This window comes from Tachypleus tridentatus, chromosome 13, assembly GCF_004210375.1.
Source record: "Tachypleus tridentatus isolate NWPU-2018 chromosome 13, ASM421037v1, whole genome shotgun sequence".
NCBI lineage: Eukaryota > Metazoa > Arthropoda > Merostomata > Xiphosura > Limulidae > Tachypleus > Tachypleus tridentatus.
The window spans coordinates 129,989,826-130,015,139 of NC_134837.1; the positions used below are offsets into that span (position 1 = coordinate 129,989,826).

At 34.4% G+C, this 25,314-nt stretch overlaps 1 protein-coding gene across 12 annotated transcripts in view; it reads right to left on the minus strand.

Annotated features, from left to right (window-relative positions):
- LOC143240802 (FAST kinase domain-containing protein 5, mitochondrial) overlaps positions 1-25,314 on the minus strand; it is a 43,829-nt gene that overhangs the window by 11,088 nt on the left and 7,427 nt on the right. For 6 of the 12 annotated variants that reach the window (XM_076483883.1, XM_076483889.1, XM_076483886.1 and 3 more), the window contains 4 exons: positions 22,467-23,992; positions 11,690-11,808; positions 4,690-4,840; positions 1,709-1,811 (listed from right to left, as the gene is read on the minus strand). In XM_076483883.1, coding sequence (XP_076339998.1) covers positions 1,709-1,811; positions 4,690-4,840; positions 11,690-11,808; positions 22,467-23,991 — 1,898 coding nt within the window. In that variant the 5' untranslated portion in view covers position 23,992. The remainder of the gene's footprint in view (positions 1-1,708; positions 1,812-4,689; positions 4,841-11,689; positions 11,809-22,466; positions 23,993-25,314) is intronic. The other 6 variants (XM_076483890.1, XM_076483891.1, XM_076483892.1 and 3 more) reach the window with 3 other exon arrangements.

The window sequence follows — 25,314 nt, forward strand, 5'->3', positions numbered from 1 at the left end:
GAGAAGCCAATTATCAATGTATTAATGGAATCATAGTTCCAGTCAGTGTAAATAATAAGAAATACCCTGAGGCAATGCTGAATGGAAGAACCCTAGGTGTGATTCCAATAAATGATACAATGGAAACTGCTTGAGAATGCTGCAATGGAGATATGAAAGAACACATCTGAAGCATTCACCTTGGTCTTTCATTGCCTGGATGAAAGGGATCAATGAAGATAAAATAATGTTTCCATTTAAAAGTAAGGGACAACCATAAATAAGTTAAATGCCAGTCCTAGGTCTTTTATGGGGATGATAGTAAAACTCTTGAAGAGGGTCACACACCCTCTGTATGGCCTGTTTGTGTAAATAGGTCTGATACCACTTCTTCCAGATACAGAAAATGGATGGTATCTGATGGAATATGAAAGGAAACAGGGCATATATGAGAGGAGATGTGAGAGAGCATATGTAGGTCAGAACAAGAGTAACCCATCTGTCTGCAGTTAAATGTGACAAACAAGTGTGCAAACCACAACAGATTGCCTCCACTTGATATTCACCACCCAGCTCAATGAGTGTGATACCAGAATGATTTGAAGAGAAAGGCTGAGAGGTGGAAATTGAAAGATGGAAAACATAAGAACTAGGTTGAAGTACAGAGGTGGAGGGGTGGGTTTCAGACAGTCTTGAAGCTGAGAAAGAAAGAGGATTAATAGAATTGATAAGTGACTTTCAACCCTGATTCAACAGAATTAGGAATACCCCCAAAAACTTCAGAGGAAAGAAATGGAGCAAGGCAAAGATCTCATAGGAAGGAAGAAATAAGTTGAACCCAGAAAAGAAAGGTACGTATTCCTGCCCATCAAAATGCCTATAGTAATCACAATTAAAACTTAATTTATGTGAGGAAAATTTTCATTCCCACAGGAAATGGAAGATACTACATGAAAGTTTGAGTTCATAGTTTGAAGAAAGGAAATTAAATTCCTTAAAGTATGCAAATCTTAGTAACTTGGAAAAACAAAACACTTCTGATAGAGCAATGCTGAGAAAAAAACTGAACAATAATGGGTGCAAATGCAAGTAGATGTGTCACTCTACTATTGGTGGAAGGTCTTTGTTGCATAGTAGCTTCATTATACTGTAGCACATATTTACAAAAAATCTCATGAGATCAAGTGGAAGTTGCTTAAAGACTAGTGGCATGTAAATCTGTAAGGCAGCTTAACTACGTGTAGAGAAGTTGAACTGCTACAGAATTTTAGGTAGTGTGATGCCACTGAAAACTGCTTGGTTTTGGGGAAGGGTAAATAACATTTCTTTCCACCACAAAAAATATGTTCAATTCAGGGAGTTAGAATTTCTAAGATGGGTATATCTTCTTCCTCTGATGAATATTATTATTATGCACTCTTCTAATTCTTGAAAATCCCTTAAGCACTAGATAAAGAACGTTGCATTTAAAGAATAGGTAATAAGCTAAGCCTAATGTCTCATGATAAGTATAATTGCAATCATTCTTTACAAAATATTATTACATATTTGATGCCAGACTTACCAACTATTCATCTTATTCTACACTGTTGATTTAATCTCAGTTAGTGGTAAAGAAGAGTAAATACCAGATTTAATATACAGTAATTATGCATAAAAAGAAATAAAATGTATACCATTTTCTTTTATAAGTATGAATTTAGATTGTGAAAAATAAATCCTATCTCACCTATGTTTATCTTCTGGTGGCTTCAGAATTAACTCTACTGGTCTATTTGCATCTTGTGGCACAGGCTCAACACTTCCATCTTGTCCAAACTGGAGAAAAATATCTTCAGAAAACAAAACACACATGTAGTTTATACCATAAGAACAGGATGTAATTTCTAATTGTTAGATTATAAATACTTAACATTTTTTACTGTGAAGTATATGTCTAGGCTTTATATTCCTTTCTAAATACAAAATATTTACAAGAATAGTAAACTATGAAATATAAAAGTAATTTACATTCTGGTATTTTAAAGTAAATTTGTCTAATATCTCCTTCTCATTTGGGTTTAGAGAGAAAGGAATGTTTCTCAAGAAACAACCTCAGGCAATGAAAAATGAAAAAGAACTGGGATAAGTAAAACATGATCAGAAATGTATTTACCTAAACATCAAATGAAGAAAGGGGTCAAAATAATATGTGATTTAGCTAGCTTCAAAAGACAACTCAAACAAATAGCTTTGTGAATTGTCACTTGTATGGCTAAAACAAATTTTAGGAAGGTTTTATGCCTTCTCTATAAGCATGGATAGCCCCCGTGTGGCTTTTTGTGAAATTTAAAAACAAAAAAGAAACAAGCCCTCTCTTATAAGAGTGTATATCAGTACCTATTCAGTTAATCTTCAGAATTAAAATGAATTTCAGAAAACTATTTGTCTATAAAAAAGGAAAAGCCTTTCTTTGTTGAACAACTTTCATGCTGTTGACAATCACGACTAAAGTTCTGAATGTCACAATGTACACTTCAACTTACTCAGAATTTTCTACTTTCTATGTAACTTATTACAGCTATGTCAGGAGAGTGTAAATAAGTTTTATTTTCATGACATAATACAGATGAGTGGAGTTGGGTTGGAATGCATTTCACAAGTAAATATCCATTTGAAATTCATCTTAACTTTAAAAATGTAAAATTCAAGGCAGGCAGACTTTTCCCCAAAAGGAAAACAAAAACATTAACAGAATACCCATATTAAGATGGAGGAGGGAACTGCATAGAATGATAGAACTAGAATACAAAAAACTGAGCTTTTAGGCAAAAAAGTAATGATCTTGACCTCAAGTTTGAAAATGTTATCAAACATATCTTGATATCTTATCATCAAGCTAAATTCAGTAAAATTTAAATTGCTATATACATATAAGCTGTGTATCTGCCAGTGAGTTAAAGCTAGTAAAACTCGTACTGCTATACTGATACAACTTTTATACTTTTCATTCAGGACAAGATACAATAACACCTGTCCTCAACTGACAAACAAAATGCTTAGCATGAACCTTGATGTCAGGGTAAAAAGGGAAACAACGGACACAAGTAATGTGTGTCAATAATATAATATAAAAATGGTAAAAAGGAAATACATCCGAAAAAAAAAACATCTTCAAAAAGGCAGGGTTAGGTCTAGTAGATCTCATTAGAGATGCATAGGAAGGCATGGTGTGGTTAAGAGAATGAAAATAAAAACAACTATCAAAATCCTCCCTATCAAGAACCAGTTTAGACAATGCAGAAGCAACCACAACACTGTTGGGAGAATAAGGATGCCTCATATAATGATCAATCTCTCAATGAATGATAGCCAAAAATCTTCAGTCGAGACTCCCAGACCCAGTAATGGCACTCGATGTAGCTGTAATAATATCAAAAACTGTAAAAAAAACTTCAGAATTCATCTTAAAATGTGAAGAAGATGAAATTGAGGGAAAAAATAAATAAATAAAGGTGAGTTAGTACAGAAAATTGTTAGAAAAACTAAATTTAACAAATCAAGTAAAACTTTGGAAAAAAACAACAAGAATGAAATAAATGCATGAAAGCATCACAAATGAAAACTGTTTGCACTCAGTCACTGCCTAATGAGAAATGATAGTTTATTATAATCACACCTGAGTCAGGAAAGTGTATTACATTCCTACTGGTGGAGTGTTGTCACCTGATAATTTACATGTTCAATGCAAATGAGCCACATTGATAATGGGGTATGTGGGAGTTCACGACTTAGCAGTATGCACAAAAAGTTTTCTATATAGAAGGCAGCACTGAACAACAGCCATACATGTGAGGAAAGAGGTAACGTACCATATTAGAATAAAATGTCAACAACAATCTGTTAAACATGAAAGAGTAACTAACTGTAACCAAACATTAACATTTATGTATACATGTGAAAGATATTGCACTCTCTGCTGTGTAGGGTTTTGCTGCATAATACATCATTATGAAGTAGCACAGTTGCAATGATTTTAGATAATAGTTTTTACAAATTTGGTGGCATGCAAGTTTCTTGTGCAGATTAGTGTAATTTCAAGAGGAATACAGTGTTCTGTGTATGGAGGCACCAAGTGATCACAATGAAATGTTAGCATATTCTACCTGTACATCACAGCTGCTATATACATTGAAATATAACTGTATTTACCTATATGCCATAGCTGCTAGATACACAGAAATGTTCCCTTATTCAATCTCTAAAAGTTATGGCATTAAATGTTGACATATTAAAAGTTTAAGAAATCAGCTACTACACTGCATAAACAGCAGTCATAAATGTTATTGCATAAACCCTATAAGATAAACACCTATTAGATAGTCAGTGTTTATGCCTGTAATATAGGTGAAAGAATTCAGCAAGTTTCACATGTAAATTTCAGTTGATTAGGTGACTCAACAGTTCAATCATGCTCCCATATATCATCTAACAATGTTCGAAATTTTGTGCATATTGTAGAAATAAAATTTATGATACAACGACCACAAAAACTTTTACGTAATGGTTGTTAGTACAGTATACAAGATGTATACACCACTATTTAATCCTATTATTCCAGTTATTCTGGAAAGACCTTGTATATGTCAAAAAATATAAAACATTGAAGGAACATCTATAAACCAGTATCACATAATGTAGCACTTGCTCTTCTCTTGTTATTAAACTTACCTGGATTGTAGAAATGAGGAAGGGCATGAGTGACATTAATATAATGTTCTCCTCCTAAGATGGAAACTAGATCATTTTTCAAATCCAATGTGAATTTTTCCTGTCTTGTTAAGTCTGGACTTCCAGTTTCAGGTATTTTTCCTACATTATTCTTGAATAACAAGAAACCACATTATTACACAACCTTATCTTTAAGATTAATTTTCTCTTGTCTCAATCACATGCTTTTCTTTCATAAATGGAAAGTATACTTCACATCATGTTTTTAATACCAGTGTCATTTCTAGAATCCTTTTATTTTTGAGGGCAGAAGGGGAGGTGTGTGTGTGAAAACATTATCACTTCATGCCAGTCAAAATGTAGAAAGAACTGAAAAGATGAAATCTGATTATTTCAGATGGGAAGGGCTCTTCAACTGGCAGACCCCACACTACAATTCAGAAAAGATGTGGAAAGGCCCTGCTTAAACAACATTTCCAAAATTACAATCCCTGCATGATTAAAAACAATTAAGGCTTCAGAATGACATAATACTTGGCACAAAAATCTCATAGGCAGACACACAAGGGATCGAGCTATTCTGTGTGGGGAGGTGAGATACTGTCTCAGAATAATTAGATAAATGTGAGAAATTCATAAGCCAGATGATAAATAAATTAGGAAATTCTACTAACTGCTGAACTATTACTTCTCATAAATGAAAAATACATGTCTTAGTGGTTGTGCATTGTAATAAAATTATCTTCTCTGATATTAATTAGCAGCCACTCCAGGTTTTCATCTATACCTATCATTTTTTCCTTCACTTTAAAGCCAATCTAGATTTTCAACTATGGCCATGATATTTTTAATGCAACTGTAGTAACAACATCCCACAAAAATAACATGAACTCTGCTACACAGTCAGGAGGACTTGACAAGTGAAGTGGATAAGAAAATCACATGAATGGAAACACATAAATATACCTGTGTGATCGATCCAGATTGAAGGTATCAACTGCCATAACCAGTGAATAAGGTACAGGCAACCAAATAAAAGAGGAAACTTGGGTGTGTGAGCTCATAGCAAAGTCATCCATGTACAAAAAACCCCACCCTACTGTTGGCCAAAAACCTTGAAAACAAAAGGATCAAAGCCCACTCAAAGGAATATATCCAGCTGGGGTTCAAGTCATTCAAAAGCCAAATGGAAAGAACACTGTACAGGATTATAATAATGTGAATGTGATGTGTGTGGCCCCAGTAGATGAGATCCATGGATCAAAACATATATCTTTGGATTGGCTGTCCCACTGGTGGATGTTCCAATGCCATAGAAATGTCTAAAGGAACCATCCCCAGACAATATCAGGTAAGAGGAAGAAAATGACATACTGCTTGCACAAACAGCAGTTCAAGAACAGCAATATGCAATGCATTGAAGTTATAACCTCATAATGAACAGGATAATTTTATTAAATGATATCTGGCTGTCCTTTTTTGTTAACCAGGAAAGTTCAATAAACCCTACTTGTGAGTAATATATAACACTGAATGACAGTGCTAAACATTAACAAAAATCAAAGCCAACCTTTATCATCCAAATATTTATAAAGGTTTCCCTCAAGACTCACATCTACCACATGTGATAACAAACAATTCCAAAAGCCAGCCACGTTGTTTGAAAAATAAAACTGTCTTTAGCTTAAGATTATTTCTACCATATAAAAATGTATGCTTAGATCCCTTAGTCTAATCATTTTCACCGTTAGATAGGAAAAAATGAGACATCAATTCCCTTTTTTAAATCCCTCAGTCAAATCTCATCTAACTCTTCTTTTTCCCAGAGAAAAAAACTTCAGAGATCACAACAGCCTTACATGGTAACATTTTCATCCCGGTTATCATTCTTGTAGCCCTCCTTTAAACCATTTCTATCAATTCAGTAACACTTTTAAGGTAAAGAGCTCAAGACTAAACACAATATCCAAAATGTGGCCTATATAATAATAACCTCTTTAGACTTGTATTTAATATTTCTTTAAGTACAACCAAAATCCTAGTTGTCATGTCACTAGCAATAACACATTGCTAAGATGGCTTAAGAAACTGATAAATTAGAACACCATAATATTTTTCTTTCACAACACTGTCAAGTCTTTCCAATATAATTTATATTCATAATTCAAATTGTGATATCCCACATGCATCACCTTGTATTTATTACAATTACAAGACAACTGCCATTTACCATTCCAAATCATTTTGTAAAGTAGTAGCATCCTCCTCACCACCAGAAACACCCAAAACTTTATTGTCATCTTCAAATTTAAATAACCTATTGAAAATTCCTTCACCCATGTCATTAAAGTAAATAAATAAATGAAAAAATCCAAACAACAAGCTCCAAGATACACCACTTGTGACTTTAATCCAGTTTGACTTTCATCCATTAAGCCAGTTTCTCTATAAATTCAGTCAATCTACCCCCCACAACTAAAGATATAACTTTTTAACCTAATCTTTTACTTGGCACTCTGCGAAACTCTGAGAACCCAGATATGGTGACTCTACACCCGTACTTTTATCTACACAAGCAGTAAACTTTTCAAAAAATGTCAAGAGATTAGTAACACAAGATTTTCCTCCAATGAAACCACGTGGACTGTTAAACCAAATTTAAAATTTTGTTAAGTGACTTTGTACAGCATCTGTTATCAAGCTTTCCAAAATGTTTTCAACCACTGATGTAGAATTAATAGGCCTATACTTACTGGTTAAAAAAGAAATACCATTAGATCAACTCCCAAAATTCTAGCACCTACCCACAATACAAGGTCTTAAAAAAATTAGTACTAAATGGTTCATGTGTCCAATCCTCAACCTTGTTCAGTCTTGTCTCCATCTATCATCTGTTCAGGACGAGAAATCTTTAAAATTTTCATTAGTAAAAACTAAATAAAAAATAGAATTCGATAATCTTAACGTTAGATGTTAGCATTGCTGTATTATCCATCAGAGACCCTACTTCTGCCCTTATATTGAGATTACCCTTAATTTATTTGAAGAAATCTTTATTACTAATTTTAAGCCATGGCAAAGAGGCTTGTAGAATGGCTCTAGATTTTTCAAGTGTAAACTTTCAGCTCACAGCTCTCGATTAATTTCAGTTTAGACTCGGAATATCAAACCCATTTGATTGATGTGTTTGACCACAACCAAGGTCTCATGGGTTTATCTGCTCTAATCCTGCCTGAAATAATTTCAAGTGTCATAACTACTGAAGATTCCCTCTTGTTATAACTTCAGTTAGCCTTTTTTCATATACTTTCCTATTTTTTCATTGATGAACTCTCTCGATTTTCTATAATCCTCTAAATCTCCCATCAATGGAGCCAATTTAAACTTCTTATTTCAGTGTACTACAGTCTCAACAACTATATTTTGGCTTTCTATATTTTAAATCTGTAACTAAAATGCAACTAGTTAAAAACCTGCATGATCCACAAGACATCAGATGAGAATCAGAACTGAAGCTGACAAATCATGCATGTGCATTAGCTCTTCATAACCTTCCCTTTAAAGCCTTTGTATAGATTGTTGAACTTCAGTCAACATATGGTGCTGACATAGATACCTGCTATCACAGTGGCATGCAATGTGTAAATTCCTGTAAATATACATGCATTAGTAAAGCTGTATTACATGAAGTATTTTCCTCGTTGATTGGAGAACATTTTTACACCATTACTGTGGATGGATCCACTAATACTACTATATATGAAGTAGAATTAATATATTTAAGGGCAGCTAAACATAGCAAATATGTGTAATTTTGGTGGCTTGTAAAGTTGTTTACAAACCTAATAGTGAGTCAATGAAAGCTGCAATATAAGAATTACATGACAAGTTAGGTCTTACTGAGAGACCAAACCAATCATCTATCATTCAAAACAAGTGTAAAGAACATTTGTTAGGACTGTACCTGTTTTATCTGCAGTAACAGTTAAAGGCCAGGCAAAATCTTTCAACGTCTCATCATGTCCTGACGAGAATCAGTGGTACAAGGTGAGATACACTACTCTCATTTGGGAGTTGAAAATATTTTGTTAACATAGCAGCACTTTATGCTTATCTTGCAGTTGTAAAAGCAGACAATGAATGTTCAACCACTGCTACTTCTAAAGCCACAGGATTTATTAAGCACCATACATTCAGAAGAATGACTGTTCTGGTTACTTTTTTTTTTTGCTTGACTTTACCTCAGTTATGCAACATTTTTCACCTGCAATACAAAGAAAAAATGTCTGCTTTATCAAATAAATGAAGAACTGAGTGTAACAATTAAAGCTTTAAAAAATATACAACAATTTATTGCCCTTCACTGAGGAAATTACCAAAAGATGACATTATAGAAAAATGTTTCATTTTCTGATTTGCCTCTAGAAGGTGTTGACATATGTTTTGAACAAAACAGGCAAATGCCTTTAACAAGTTTGATCATTTATCTTAAAAAAAGATTGTGATCTTCAAAAACTAGTTGTAAATGCTGTATAACTCTTTAATGTCAACACCTGGCTTCTACTGAAATTTGGTGATGATGAGATCAGCTTAATTTGTGAGCATTTCCAGGTTCCTTTGGCAAACTCACTTGCTGGACCAGTTACTGTAGAAGATGTTTTGTCTAGATGGGATTTGTTGAAATCACTTGTTCAAGATACTGAGAGGCAGCTAAAACATTCAACATCTGTGAACAGTATTGATTTTTAGCTTGAAATTTGGCAGAACCATAACACTGATTATCAGTCTATTAACATTAATTGATCTAGTTTTTCTTTGATAGATACAATGAGGGATTCTATGAACAAACAAATGGCCTAGCCATGGGATCATTCCTCTCTCAAATCCTAGCAGATATTTTCATGGAAGACTTTGAAGAAAGACCTTTCATTGACATCTATTAAACCAAGTTTCTACAGATGTTAAGTCAACAGCACCTTTGTTATTTGGCCTCACGGTCATGAAAACTTACCAGCCATCTAAGGACATCTAAATTCTGTAGACAAAAGAATCCACTTCACTATGAAAATAGAGGAACAAAACAATCTACCATTTCTTGATACACTCAGCAGCAAACAAGCAAGACAAATAACTACAACTGTATATAGAAAACCCACTGACACAGACAGGTACCTACACTTCCCATCCTATCATCCAACCTCGATAAAACATGATATAATCCAATGCTTAAACAAGAGAACAGAAAACATTTGCAATAATACATCCATCGAAGAAGAACACCAAAATATCATAGAAAGTTTTAAACAGAATGGTTACACCTCCTCCTTCATAAAAAAACTCCTTGAAAAAAACCACAAAAAAGATCAGAAAGTCACTGCCACTAACACCATTTACCTACAATATTTCAGTGAAAAACTCATATGCATAGCCAAGAAATTCAACATAGATGTCTGATGGAAATCCAACAATATCTTAAGGTCCATTCTGGTGAAAAAAAACAAACAAAAGACCTACCAAAGATAATCTTAAAAACATCATTTATGAATATCCATGTTCCTGCAATGATACATATATTGGAGAAATGGGAAGAAAACACATGACAAGAGTAAAAAACAAAGATAGTACACGACTCATGAAAACACAAAATTCAGCCATTGCAGAGTAAGCCACATCAACTGGACACAGAATAAACTGGGAGAAAACTAGAATCATCGACACAGACAAATTCTGGAAGACAAGAAAAATCAAAGAATCATTTTATGTTAACACTATTAAACCTTCACTAAACACAAATTCCAAATTAGAGGTGAGTAACCTGTGGCTGCCATTGGTTGAATCTACAGGAAATCCCTCCTCCAATAAGAAACAGTGATAATCCAACCAATCATAACATGCTCTCCACAATCCACCAGGACACTATAAAAGACCAACAACACCTGCACACACAATGACCTGAAGATGAAAGACTTTCGAAACATCATCCTTTACACTTGTGTTTCCACAACAGGCAGTTGCTGTCCATTCTACAAAGTTTGATCTAGTTTTATTATTACAAGCTCATAATGCAGAGGTTGAGAGAGGCTTCAGCCTCTACAAGCTGGTTCATATGAACATCAGAATTGGACTTAAAGTCAGTGACTGATTTTATGTATATACATCTTCAAAAAAATGATGTTTTATTATCCAGCTACAATTTACCAGTTGCAGAGGAAAGAAGTCAAAGATAGAAAACCCTCAGTTAAGCCACATGAACACAACAAAAGAAAGTATGAACTTGACCTTATTCAGGAATGAAAATGGACTTACTAGACTAGCTCAGATCTGGGTCAGCAAGTGCTTCAGACTTAAAAACAGAACCATACAGACTAAATAATTTATAAAAACAATATGATGATCCACTGGTTATTTAACTCTTTGGACTCTTTATTCAAGAATAACTGTTCTCATGCAATTGCAAGTCAGTGGTTAACTGGTCAAGTTAGCTTTCACAACGTCATACGTAAATCAAAGCATGTAGTGATAACAAGTCACTGTTGCACAAATAATGATTTCTGTGTGGAAATGTTATGCAAGTTAAAGTATTTTTAAACTTGACAGATCTTTATTTCCTTTTATTATTGCATATTAATACAAAATAACACTTTATCAGTTATTACTGAGCAATATCATGGAAAAGCTATTTTGTTCAAGTAGATTATTGGAAACAAGAATATTTTTAATTTCAAAATTTACTGAATTATGGGGTCCAGTAAATTTTTGAAGTACCAGACCCTATACAAGTTAGCCATAAAACTTACACGCCTTTGTGACACAGTATACAAATATAATTTGTAACAAAATAGAAATGCAATTTCAACTACTTTAAGCATTTAATTATGCATAATAACATTAAAAATTTGATTCAAAGAAAATTTATTTTTGTTCACATCAGCTCACTTTTCAGTTAATTGCTCTACAATACATTACGAACCTGAAAAAGTACTCATTTTTACAATCCTACCTTAATAGTTTCAATAAAATCTTCCCTATTTAGGCAAGGACCACAATACTGTGGGTATTCAATTTCCACACAGTAATCCAAAGTTATCAACTCTCTTGACATGGAAAACATGGTCTTTTCTAAAACAATAATGATAGACATTCTCCATTCAGATTACATATTGGTTCAAAAATATTTGATTTAAGATTGTCTATTTCATCAATATTTTAAATAAGAGTTAAATATATATTGTAAATATAAACATTATCTAAGCATTTAATTCAATTTTGATTTAGCAAGTAGCAAGACAAATCTATAATGAAATAAAACACAAGGCAAAACAATTGTTTTTGGTTAAGAATAGTTTTGTATTATAAATATTAAATAAGGTATATGAATTTATTTATTTATACATATAGTAATCCACAGTTTTTTAGTTTTAGTGAACACATTATATACACACACATACAGAGTACAGCCAATGTTTTATCAGTTATTGAATAATTATATGCAAAAATACTTGCAATTTATGTGTATTGATCACTGGGAAAATATTTATAATTACAATTTATCTGATGTATAAAAATTATATACAAATATATCTAATTATACTGAGTAACTGGAATAAAATGTTGCTTGGTAATTTTAAAAAGAATACAGGTTTTCTTAAATAGGCTTAATGAACATGTACTGGTATGTATGTGAGCAGTACAATATACACAAAATATATGTTCTATACTATAAATTGTAACAATAAAAATGTTAACCTCTCTAAACCATAACTTCATTCCTGAACTATGCGACAATAAACACATTACTTAAAAGACTGTTAATATAGGCATGGATTTTTAATCTTTATTTTGTACAACTGCATATATAAAACAGCAACATAAATCTGGACACTAACAGGGTCATTAGGTGTTACTGACAAAATGTTGTGTGTTATTACTGACATACAACAACAAAGCTTTAAAACTTCTGCTGAATGCTTAGCTAATATGACAAGAATGATATTATGGTAATAATGTTTATGACAGGCAAGGTCTTAGTTAAAGTACTGTGTGCGGTTTTAACATTTTCCCAAAAATTATTGTTATAGCCCTTGTTTTTCATATTTTAATGAAGACATTTTGCATTGTTTGCTACAAGTATTTTTGTCATAACCTAATAATAATGTAAATTATATCTGATGAAACCATGGAAATACTGATGCATTATCTCAAAGACCTTGTATTATTGATGAATGTAAACCCCGTTAAAAGAATGAAGCACAAAATGGTAAATTAAACTAAAGTACAGTTGAGTGAAGTCCAAGGTGGAACATCCACAAATGATGATAAAGAACTAACATGGTCTAACACTAAACTGAAAGATGCTCAGCAAAAACAAAGCAGCCTACAACAACATATTCTCGAATAATGCTTTAATTTAGATGTTTTACAGTTTGTTATAGGGGGTTTTGGTAAAAGGTAACGAGATATCTAGATTTGACATGACATCTCAAATTTGCTAGACTTAAAAATAAATGTTAATATTATAAAAATACCAGTAACTTATTGAATCACCCACTCAGACAGCATGTTGGTCCTTTCAATACCCTACATTTTCGTTAAAATTGTGCAGTAGGTATATGAGGAAATTCAACAAGTGAGTGGCTGTTCAGTTTTACTTCTGAGTAAGGTATATTACATGATTATTACTAATTCATGAAACCATGTAAAACTAAATTTTGGTTGAAGGACGAAATAGGTTTAATTTTTGATAAATGGAATGGGCTTGCTGTTATTTTAACAAAATAATCAAAAATTATATTGCCAATGATAAAAACCATTACAACAATAATGACTTGCTGGTATAATTCCAGAGATGGACTTTCAGAATGATATACAACTTAAGTACCATTAATCACTTTCATAAGTTTTTTAGAGTATTTGTGAAAATATAAGGGCATTGGTCTACTCTAATGATTATAGAAGTAATTTCTTGCATAAAAGTTATAATTTTCCTAAAGAAAATGTATTTCAAATAGGTACTTCCATCATCTTATAAGGTTAGCCTTCCTCATTTTGTGTTGCCCTCTATTTGCAAACTTCTTTCTCAATGCATACCACAAGTTTTCAATCCTCCCTCTTTGGATTCCAACACATCTCTCATGTAAATCACTATGTGTCACCTCTCCACATATGAAAGAGTACTACTATCACATGATGAATGTGACTCCCTCTGTGAATCACTGTGAAAATATCATCTTGAAGTTTGACAGAAGATGTGAGTATTAGAAGGTAGTGGGAAGAAAGGATGGGATGTGTGAGTGGAGGGAAGTACCTTTTGGAAATACATTTTCATTATGGTACACCCCCTTCACTCACAAAATTAGCTTGAATTTGAGGAGGGACTGGTGCTAGGGAAGCACAGGCATACCCTCCAAAATGTTCCAAAGTCATCCCTCGAGAGAAACAGACCAGAAGACCTGAGGAGGGGCACCACACCGTATCTGAGCCAGGTGTTTTTTTGCCATGAAATGTGATAAGGTCAGAGAAACAATATATGGTGAAACAAGAAGAGAGCACATCTGTGTTGGGTAGGATGGTACAACAAACAGACATAAAAGAAGTATAATAACTTAATCCACACTTGGCAAGTCAACTTCATCCAAAATCTCACTTGGTGGGTACTGAAATTCTTACATGAGTATGATACTGACCTATACCATCTTCCCCTCAAGTCCTAGAGTCCAGAGAAAACCTGTTAGAAAAAGACTTCAGGAACACACAGTGTGGTCTCATGCCAGGAATTTGGGAATGTATCATCCAGATATTGAAGGAAGTTCATTGCATGCACTTGAACCTTGTGACCATGAACAAATCTGAAATGACCCAAGTTAGTAACAATCTCATAATGAGGAAAAACTCAGGACGGAAGCAAAAATATGCATGAAAACCTTTTACAACCCACTACACAGAAGAACAATTGAGAGGAGAAGACAGACAATCCAAACCCATGTGAGAACTTATGTGACTGTTCACTCAATTTCCAAAACCTCACTCACTGGGTACAGATATCCACACAAGGCTAGGAGGAGGGCACCTAATATACACTGGTAGAACAACACAACCCTACTCTGAATTGAATGGTTATAACTATCTTTGTGGAACCTGTCCATCAGGTTGCCTCCAGCATCAACCAACTCAGCAGCTTAGAATTGGTAAGTGGTAAGAATTCCTTTGCTCCACTGGAAGAAAGATGAGAAAAAAAATGCACTGGGGAGTCCATAGGGACTGCAACACCTGAGACAGTGCAATGGGTGATCATGATCACAAAACTCTATTTTCAAAAGCAGACCACACCAATTTATTCACTAAAGGCATGGCACAAAGGGGCAGTAATCCCTTTTGCTATACCTATGTTGTTCATGCAAAGTGTTAGTCTGGGATGGATATATTATGATGCAAGTATTATAAAGTATTTACACTTTAGTTATCCTGTGAAGCACCTTATTACAAGAATGACAGTATACAGACATGGAAATATAGGAATCAACAGTGTGGATTTGACAGAAGGATGTCTGTAAATGGTTATAGCTGTTATTCAGAGCTCAGACAGAATATCCGGTCAGACAACACTCTCTACAGAGTGATATCAAATATGAACCTGAAGCAGGGTGCCCTAAAAGAAAAGAAAACATTATTAAAGATTTACTTTGTATCATAGCCACATTGAAGTGGGAAGAAGAGCCACAGGCAGTAGGCAATATCCTTAAGAAGCAAAAACAGTGATGTAGAGTAGATAGTGGGAGATGAATGTGTGAGAAGTCTTCCACATGCCCAAGAGTAGAATCTCTTTTAATGGCTGATGAAGATGAAAAGCAAGGGAGAATGGAAGGTGATGTAGTAGATATGAGGAAACATGAAAGAATTCTTGTCAGGAAGGAGACAAGGAGCTATAAGCCATCTGGATCAAATGTCAAATAGTCAGGCAAACCAGGGAAAGATTATGAGAACACAAAGGTTTCAAATGGAGAAACAGGTGGGAACTGACCCCAGAAAGGAGCAGAGCAAGCAACATATAAATGGAGGGCACAGACAGAACAGGAGAGTCCATCCAAATCAGGAGGAGGATGGAAATGAGAAAATAATGAGAGAGATAGGAGAAAAGAGAACTGAACATCAAGATCTGCAGAAGTAGTAGAAAGGAAAGCTCAATCTGGATAAGATATATGGAGTAGTACAAAAACTTGGTGGTGTTTAGGTCAAAATCATCTGATCTACAATGACCTCAGTCCAAGAGGAGGAAGAAACAGACTATTAAAAAGAAGTGAAATTGGGAACACACAAACAAAGGTGCAAATGAGGTGAGGTAAGAGCAGGAAAGACCATGACAATGTCCAAAACTGGAAGCAATGGATGCCTCAGTAACCAACAGAGCCAGAAGGAATGAATCAACATGGAAAGAACAGGAGAAGTAAACACTGTGTGGAAATGGGAAAACAGAAGGTATGAGATAATGCTACCTGACACCCAAAATCAAGTAGAGAGAGTGAGACACTCAGAGATACAGGCAAGCATTGGGTGAAAAGCCTGAAAACCTAATTCAATGCCCAGGAGTGACAAATGCTTCATTTGTGTAGACAGATGGACAAAGAAGGGTGATTGGAACAGGCTAAATATGCAACTACGTGACAAGAGAAATTAGAATAATCTAGCAAAAGGCCTGAAAAAACTTAGGTGAGAAAAAGGACAATGCAAGATTGAATGCCAGTAACTGGCTTGATGAAGCAGATTGAGACAGAAGGGGAGGGACCATCTGCAGTTGGAGGAAATGACCTTGCATGGATGAAGAAGACCTCGTGATGAAGTAAATGGATTGGAGCCTAAACATAAAGGAACAGACAAACAATATATGCAGAGGAAAGATGATGGACCAAGAGAAGGAAAGCACCAATAACATGATATGCCATCAAAGTGCGTGGGTCCAAAAAAGTAAATCCTTTGTGCAAAAGTGCGTGGGATGGAACCATTTTGCCCCTGGGTGATTGATAGAAGCTGCCACCTAGGAGAAATGTTAAAATATATCACAACCAGCTGGCAAAGTAAAACAAACCATCCAAAGTCCTACAAATAGTCATGAGTTTGAGAATGTTGATGTGAAGAGGAATTTCCTCCACAAACCAAAGACACAAAACCCTTTGGTGATCAGCCCATACATCCCAGCTCTAAAGGTATGCATCCATTAACATATACAAGTCAGGCTATATAGGAAGAAGTAGGACTTCCACAAACATATCGGCCTTGTCCAACACTAATGAAGATTGACATGCAAGGGGATGGGAAGATGAATAGGAGCATCCATGGGATTATATGCAAGGTTAAACTGGTTATGAAAGGCCCACTGAAGTAAATGCATATGATCCATGTTAAGAAGTAACCACTAACCCAAAAGCTATAGAATTTTGCTGTAGCTGAAAGTTCAGAGACAGATGATATGAACTTGAAGTGGTAACAGTGACTTTGGAATTCATGGATAAATCAAATGCACTCAAAGAAAACTGAGAGTTAAATGAAGTTAAAGTTAAACAATTTCTGAGGTAATAATTCTTCTAAAGAAAGACATCTGTGCAAGAACACTACCAAATGAGAAGTGATAGTTTGGTTGTGGCACACAGAGGGAGTTACATGCATTATGTGATAGTAGTGCTCTCCTATTGGTCAAGAGATGATACATAGAAATTTATATGAGAGACATGTTTGAACTTTAGATTCCAACACAGGGAGACTTTAAAGCTTGTGGTATGCATTCAAAAAAGTTTGCAAATAGAGAGCAGCACAAAATGAGAAAAGCTAATCTTGTGAGCAGAGAGAGAGTACCGTATCAGAAAAGTTAATTTTCTACCTAATATTAGCATTGGTTTAATTTTATGTATAACAAAATACAAATAAAACTGTTGATGTAAGTAGTTGCTTGAACATAATATACAACAGCAATATAATTATTTGCATAAAATAAAGGCAAAGCCTATATACATGCACTTAATAGGCAAAAGTTATCTTCAAAATATATTAGCTTTATAATTATGCAGTTTGTTTTATGATCTTCTCTCTCTTTACTTGCCAATTTATACAAAGCTTACAGGCTTCAATTTAACATATGCTTAATGTTGGAACTGGCTGGACAAGTAGAGTCAGAAATTTACTAGCCCTGGGGGACTTATTCCAACTCCTCATGACAGGCTAGCACTATTGGAATGATGTAATCAGGTTTGTTGAAGCAGTTACTTAGTTGATTGTAAGAATTAAGGTGTTAAATGCTGTAACTAGAAAGAAAAAAGTATAACACTTTTTGGTTTTAATGCTCAGTATTTTAGTTTCAAAACTTATGTTTATTATTTACATAAAAGTTTGTTTACAAAAAGAAAAGAAGTTTCTGGTTACAATTTAAAGACCCCATTATGTAACTTAAACTTTAACCTGTTCAGTGCCATAGACGAGATAAGTTGTCCAAGCCGATCGGTAACACAGTGCCACAGATGAGTTACTTCGTTTTAATTAATACCTAACTTCAACGCTAGATGTCAGCACCATACATGCATTTGACCTACTTACAACTTGTTTCACTTTTGATCCAAAATGGTATCACGAACAAAGTTACAAAATGAAGAAGCATTAGAGTTGTATTGTAACAGCTGAAATACTTGGCAGTCAATAGGTTAAACATAAAGATACTTTATGATATTATTCTACCTTATAGAATATCTTTAAATGTTTAAATATTTTACTCCCAATCTATTCAAGATGACACAATTTTGTATATTATACAATAATAATAATAATTTATACACACTAAGAATCATTCATCAATCAGATGGAAATGAAATACAGACAAATCTTTAACAAAGAAAATATAGAAATTCATGTAAGTAGTTAATTTTAAATAACATTACTAATCTAACAAGTAAATTCCAACATGAAAACTTTGTGCAGTACAGACATGAGGATATAAGTAGAGTTAAAAACAGCCATGAAATCCTTTCAACAGATGTTAATACTTTCCCAACCTGCAAATATATTTATGACAGATACTTAACTCCTTTCATAAAATAGCTTTTCTCAGTTAATACTGCCCTCTATTGACACAAAGTTTCAATGCTAACATTAGCCTTCCACTTCCTACTTCTGCATATTCACATCTAAGTAATTATGAAGTAGCTCTTCACCAACAGGAATGCAACACAACCCCTATCATAACCAGCTCTCTCTCTACATTTGCACTTATTAATAACTTCAAGATTGGTCACAGAACCTACACTACACATCACCATAAATGGAGAAGCTGAATGGGAAAGGTAAAAGGAGGTAAGTATTAACAGGAAATGCATTTTCAGTTTAGCAAAGTGTTAACTTCCAATACAATATCTTACTTTCATTTATAAAATAGCTAGAATCCCACACTGAACCAATGGATATCTGGGGAAAAAGTGATCCCCCTTTATAAAGCAGCCAGAGAAACCTGGGAGTACTAAGTATGTTTTTTCAAGTCTGCAGGAGGAAGATGAAACTGTGTGGGAATATGTGTTGCATCCAGCTACAACCAACATTTGATCCACTGGGAACTGACATCTAGCAGAAGGTAGAAAGAGAGACTGTAAACCTGGGGTGCATCTCTAGTTCAAAACCAGATGGCACTGGCCATTTTTCATCCAGCCAACAGCAGAAGGGATACTAGCCAGGACATATGTGAAGACTTACTTAACCACTGGTCTATCTCCAATCAACACCTGACCTCCAAAAACCTCATTTGGAGAACAGCAGGTAGAAGGAACATAAACTTTTGTGCTAGCTAACTGCAATATGTGTGTGTGTAGTTGTGACATGGTGGAATGTTTCAGCAAATAACTGGTGGCATCGAGAATTGCACATCAGGTCCATGGTAAGAAGGGTGTCACGCTATGCCATTTCCAACCAACACCAGACCCATGGTGAGGAAAAGCAATCTCCCATATATATATATGAATTTTGTATAATACTACGACCAAAATCTGGCACCATTCAGAATGGTATGTCAGGTCTATTATAAGAGCAGCTACAACATAACTGACCTTGAACATTGTCACTGAATGGACAGTGCAGATTTTCAAAAAAAGAAAAGGTATACATTGGCAGAAAACACTCAATCTAGAGTGGGATCCACAATATACCAGTAAAAATGACCCTATAAATAAAAAAATAACAAAACACATAGTACACACCAGTCATAACAATACTGATGATGCAGAACTTTTCTATCTAAGGTGTTCCACAACAGCTTAAACTGTTGAATAGTTGTGGCAACAGTAGGTGGCCACAAACACAGATGGTGACTGGAGTTAAACAAAAACCCACTGAGCAAGAAATGACTACATGATATCAAAAATTTGAAACAAAATACGAGGTGCAGTTCACATACTGGCTCTGATCATGACCTCCAAAAAATACAGAAATGGACAACTGGGGACATGGTGAGATGATGGATCTGATGACAAGATACCATAAAGAGGTGACACTTCACAGACAAAGTGGATGAATACACCAGCCTCTATGGCCTTTCTGAAACAAGTCACAAACCACCTCCTATAGATGATGGCAAAAAAATGGAATCTCTTGGTGAGGATAGGCAACAGGATGAGGAGACAATGAGGGAGAGGAATGGAAGTGAAGAGCCAGGCCCTTTGAAAGGACCTGTAGGTCTAATGGATCTATTGTAAATGGTGTCCACATAGAGTGGAAATGGAAAATACTAGCCTCAACTCTATGGCTAAGTCGCAAACACTGGAATTCTCTATGATACCTTTGAGTAACAACACAACTGCATATTGTTGGAAAAAAAGAAGCCAAAACTGGCAGAGAGATGGATGGGGGTGGGGGATGAGGCACAGAAACAGCAAGAGGAGGTTGGGATAAACAATAAGTTAACAAGGATAATGAATGATACATATGAGTGGATTTAACTTGAGAAGGAGCAGGTAAACATACTTGAGAAACAATAGCATCCTGACTAGAAAGATCCCAACAGCATGTCATTCACATCTGAAGAGCCAGAGCTGAAGATGAAAGGTGTGCTATTGTAGTAAACAAAAGGCTGCAAATATCATCTGAAAACCCTTCATGATACAAGTGAATTGTCTAAGCTAGCAAGTGCAAAGACGATAATGCATCCAAACTCAGTCTGATACAGGAAAATTCATATGTGACAAATTCATTGATGCATTAGAGTTCAAATCCTACAATGCCATTCAAGATTCCAACCACTGGCAATCAAGAAATGAAATGCATAAGCAAGATCTTCAGATGTATTAGGCAGATGAGGCATACTAAGCCCATCCAAAAGAGATTCTCCAAAATGCTGGGTATAAACCTCAACATCAAGTGGGGGATGAAACACTAAATACTGCCCCACAGATTGATCACCAAGGAGGGCAGGTTGAGGATTATAGGAAACAGGAGATAAGTGTACAACAGAACAAACCTGATTAATTAGTTTCACAAAGGCTGAAAGATGTTTGGGTAAATTTCCCAATACAAACAGTGACTGGGAGGGGAAGTGACTGTACCAATTCTCTTCTTCCATATGAGCAGGCATAATAGGGTATTCCTCATGCGGTGGTGAAGACTGCATAAACATAGACATTTCTTGCCATCATGTCCTCAACCAACAACTGTAGTACTGAACTCAACAGCATTAGTCAGGAAATCCTCAGCAGCAGTAACATCTGAGGTAGGTGTAACTACATGAAACTGTGAGTACATAGTTACAAGTCCAAACTTGAACCAAAAAAAAAAAGAAAAGAGAAAAGTTGGAAAGAGAAACAATTCAAAAATGCAAACAAAAAAATGAAATATTAATCCTTTTGCTGAATTTTGCAACCACAGTCACCGAAAACGTTTCCTCCCTTCAAGTGCATAAGTCAACAAAAGTCCACAAAGAAGAAATCTGTCTCTTCACTGTGGTAATCTACAATGGATACTTTATGCATGGAGGAAAAACACGTTTTACAGTTGACTCCTGTAAATTTCAGCAGTTTAAGAAAAAATGTCTTTACTCATTTTTTGACTTTTTACATAGAAGTAAACATCAGTTTTCTTAAATCCTCAAGCAAGCAAACATTATTTTTCAATAAAATTTTCAAAATTCTGACTTTCGTTTTTCATAGCAAAAATGATAACTTTAATGGCAGATGTTGTCTCAAGAGTGATGCATCAGAAGGGTTAAAGAAAAGTAAAAACCTATAAACAAAATGTCCACAAACTTGTAAGTAAAAACAAGCATATCTGTACAGTACTAGTGCCAACCAAGATGTGATTAATGAGTGCTAATGTAAAGAGGATGATGATTACAACAGGGGTTGTGTCTTGCTCCCATTGGTGAAGAGCTGCTGCATAATAATTTGCATGTGTATATGCAGAAGTGGGCAGTGGAAGGCTAGTAGTGAGTATTGAAATTTGTGCTGATAGAAGGTAGTACTGATCAGATAAGTATTTTGTAAATGGGGGTAAGATAATTCATTGGAATTCTTATGATAAGACACAAGAGCTTTTAAAAATTTTATTGGATAACATATTTGAGTGAAAGACTTTCAAAAGATTTCATTAGTTAAGGTATTTAAGATATGGTTCTTCAATTTTCTTAATCTGTGTTTTAATGAAAAGATAGTAGTTAAATACTCTATTAATATAACTAGTAATTTCAGTTATGATATACATATGTTCAATGGGCTGCAAAACTGTTTATCAATTAAATTTAAGGAATTAATTATAAATTATCTTACCCTGTAGTAATGTCAGAAAAGTTGGGTCCAGGGCTTTACTGAGAAGTTTTTCTGGGTAAATATTTTGATAGGCTAAGAACAGAAGACTTGAAATAAGGCAATTAGGGTATAAAGATATTTCTTCTTCTCTTCTTCTATCATGTAATTCTGCAACTACTGAACTGAAAAAATCTTTCATGTCAGGAGTATGATTAAAAAGTGCACAAGAGAAAAGAAGCTTGGACAGTTCTTTCAGACGAATATTTTGAAGATTACTAGAGGTATGCTTCACAACTTTATCAATGAGTCCAGCAACATATACATGTATAGGGGTGCCTAATAGGACAATATGAATTCCAGCAGTGGGCTCCCAACAGTATATATAATTTTTACACTCTGAAATAAATGTTTTGAACAGCTTTCTGTGTTGAATAGAGCAGCTATTCCGAAGCTGTTTTACAATGGCAGATACCGTAAAGTCATTTACTATAGACATGTTGTTTATTGTATGTTTGATTATATGATGCAAAAGATCTGGATTTTTTGTTGGCATTTGAGTTTTGAAGTATCCCAAACATATGATCCCAATCTCTTCAATATTCAATTTGTCAACCAAATTCATTACATATTTTTCTATATTTTGCATTAAAGGTTTATTCACTTTTCTCTGCAAATTCACTAGAAACAATAACTGCACCAGTTGTTGAGAAGAAAGTGAAGGTAGTCGACATCCTAATGCACCTATTAATGCTGAATTATAACTAGTGATACGACTAAGACGCAAGTGAAACCAGTAATCTGCAACCAGCAACTGTTTCTCTAATGTCCAAGATTCCAGACGATGCAGACATTCTCTATCTAAGCTGTTCCACAACATCTTAAACTGCTGAGTAGTTGTGGCAACAGTAGGTGGCCACAAACATAAGTAATTCAAAACATCAATTATTTGAGAGTCTTGCATCTCTGGTAGTGAACGTACAAGCGACTTTAGCAAGTTACAATACTTTTCACTTTCTACATCTTTCTGAGTATCATCTGAATAACTTGAAATTTTTTTGAACATATTTAATATGCTTGTCACATTTTCTTCAAAGCTTACATCACCATGAGTGTGATTTTTACTAGATATCTGTTCCTTGCTATTATATATTAGTAGACTCCCTGGATGTCTTCTAACACTACTATAACCTAGGTTCTCCATTATCTCATGAGCATATTCATTTTCTCTTTCTTGAAATACTTTCACAAAGACACATGTTCCAACATGAAATAAACGGTTTAAACTTGAAGGCATGGTTGAAAAACAATTTATGCAAAATTTGCCCTGTGATGTTCGAAAAAGAAACCTAGACTGTTGTTTGGTGTACCACCGCTGATGTTTTAACAACTGATATACGGAGTACCTATCCTTGACTTTCATCTGGCACCATTCATGCTCCACTTTGGGACAATACTTCATACTATGATAAACAAGAGATCTTTGAATATAATGAAGTCTTGTAGACATCATAGCCATTTCAAAACTTTGTCTGAAATAGGTAAACATTCTGAAACAAACAAATTTGACACAATTAATGAGTAAATTATGAAATACTGAAGTAAAAATACTAAAGCCCTTAAAATTATTCACAAAATATATGAGGTGAAAAGAAGGCTATTTAACCAACCAACATCATCTCTGATTTCTAAATAAAGAGTAACGACCAACTTATAATGTTTATGTGTGAAATACACAAAACATCAGACACTTTTTCTCATAATGTCTTAAGTACATTCTTTTCTTAGTCATGCATCTATTTTAAACTCTTTCATAATGATAATCACATATGATTTTTCTCTAGAGCAGTGCCATTAACACTTTATATAACCTTTGTTTCAAAAGTGTTCTACAAAATTCGTAAGTCAGGAAATTTTTATTACTGTGATGAAAGGGTACTCCCCGTCAAAACTTCCTATGGTTTAAGAATTTCATGTTTCAGATAAATAACAAAACCCTTTGGTTTTTTTTAAATCATGTATCCAAAAATAAATCTTCTTGGAGGGTTTCTACACATAAACATGGGAGTTCATGAAAGAATGAGTGTGTGACAGTAGTTTGTGAAATTTAGTTGCTAAAGAAAAAAAAATGTATATACACTGTGAAAAGAATTAACAGATGGACTACTAAAAGGATTCCTAGCTGAAGTAATTTAAGCTGCAAGTTTTTTTATAGGCTTTAATATGTTCTTTATGGAGCATAGAAAATTTTCTTTACCTGAAAATGTGTTTCATCTAAATAGTCAACTCTCTACAGAACAGATAGCTAATACTATACATTTCTGTTGAAAAGATTTTGTATGTGCTCAAAGCTTTGAACTAAACTCCAACCCTACACATAATAACTTGCATTTGGCCATTCTATGATGCAAGTAGCATCAGAATATAGCTGACCACCAATAGAAGATCACCACTTCCTCCATGTGCAGTAAGTAGTTCCCCTAAACAATTTGTGTATACCAAATATTCAGGTGTGAGGCACATACTAAAGTGAGGATAAAGGGTAGTTGGTTCTGTAGAGAGGTAAATATTTATTTGAGAAACATTTTTTTGGTAAGGAAATGATATTTAATGAATGAAAGCTTGCTCTAAAAGGGTTATCAATACTATAAGTGTAGTTACCAGTTTGGCCACCAGTTTAAATTTCATTGCTTAAAGTGCATGCTCAAACTTTGTCACACAATTTTTTCTCACCTAAGGTGCTTTTGATTAGATATAATGATTTCCTTTTGTTGTTCCACATCAAATAAGATAGTAACACTCAACAGTAACAAACATTCGCTTTAGGACTGCAAACCTATTATTCAGAGAAGACCTATAATTTACAAAACCA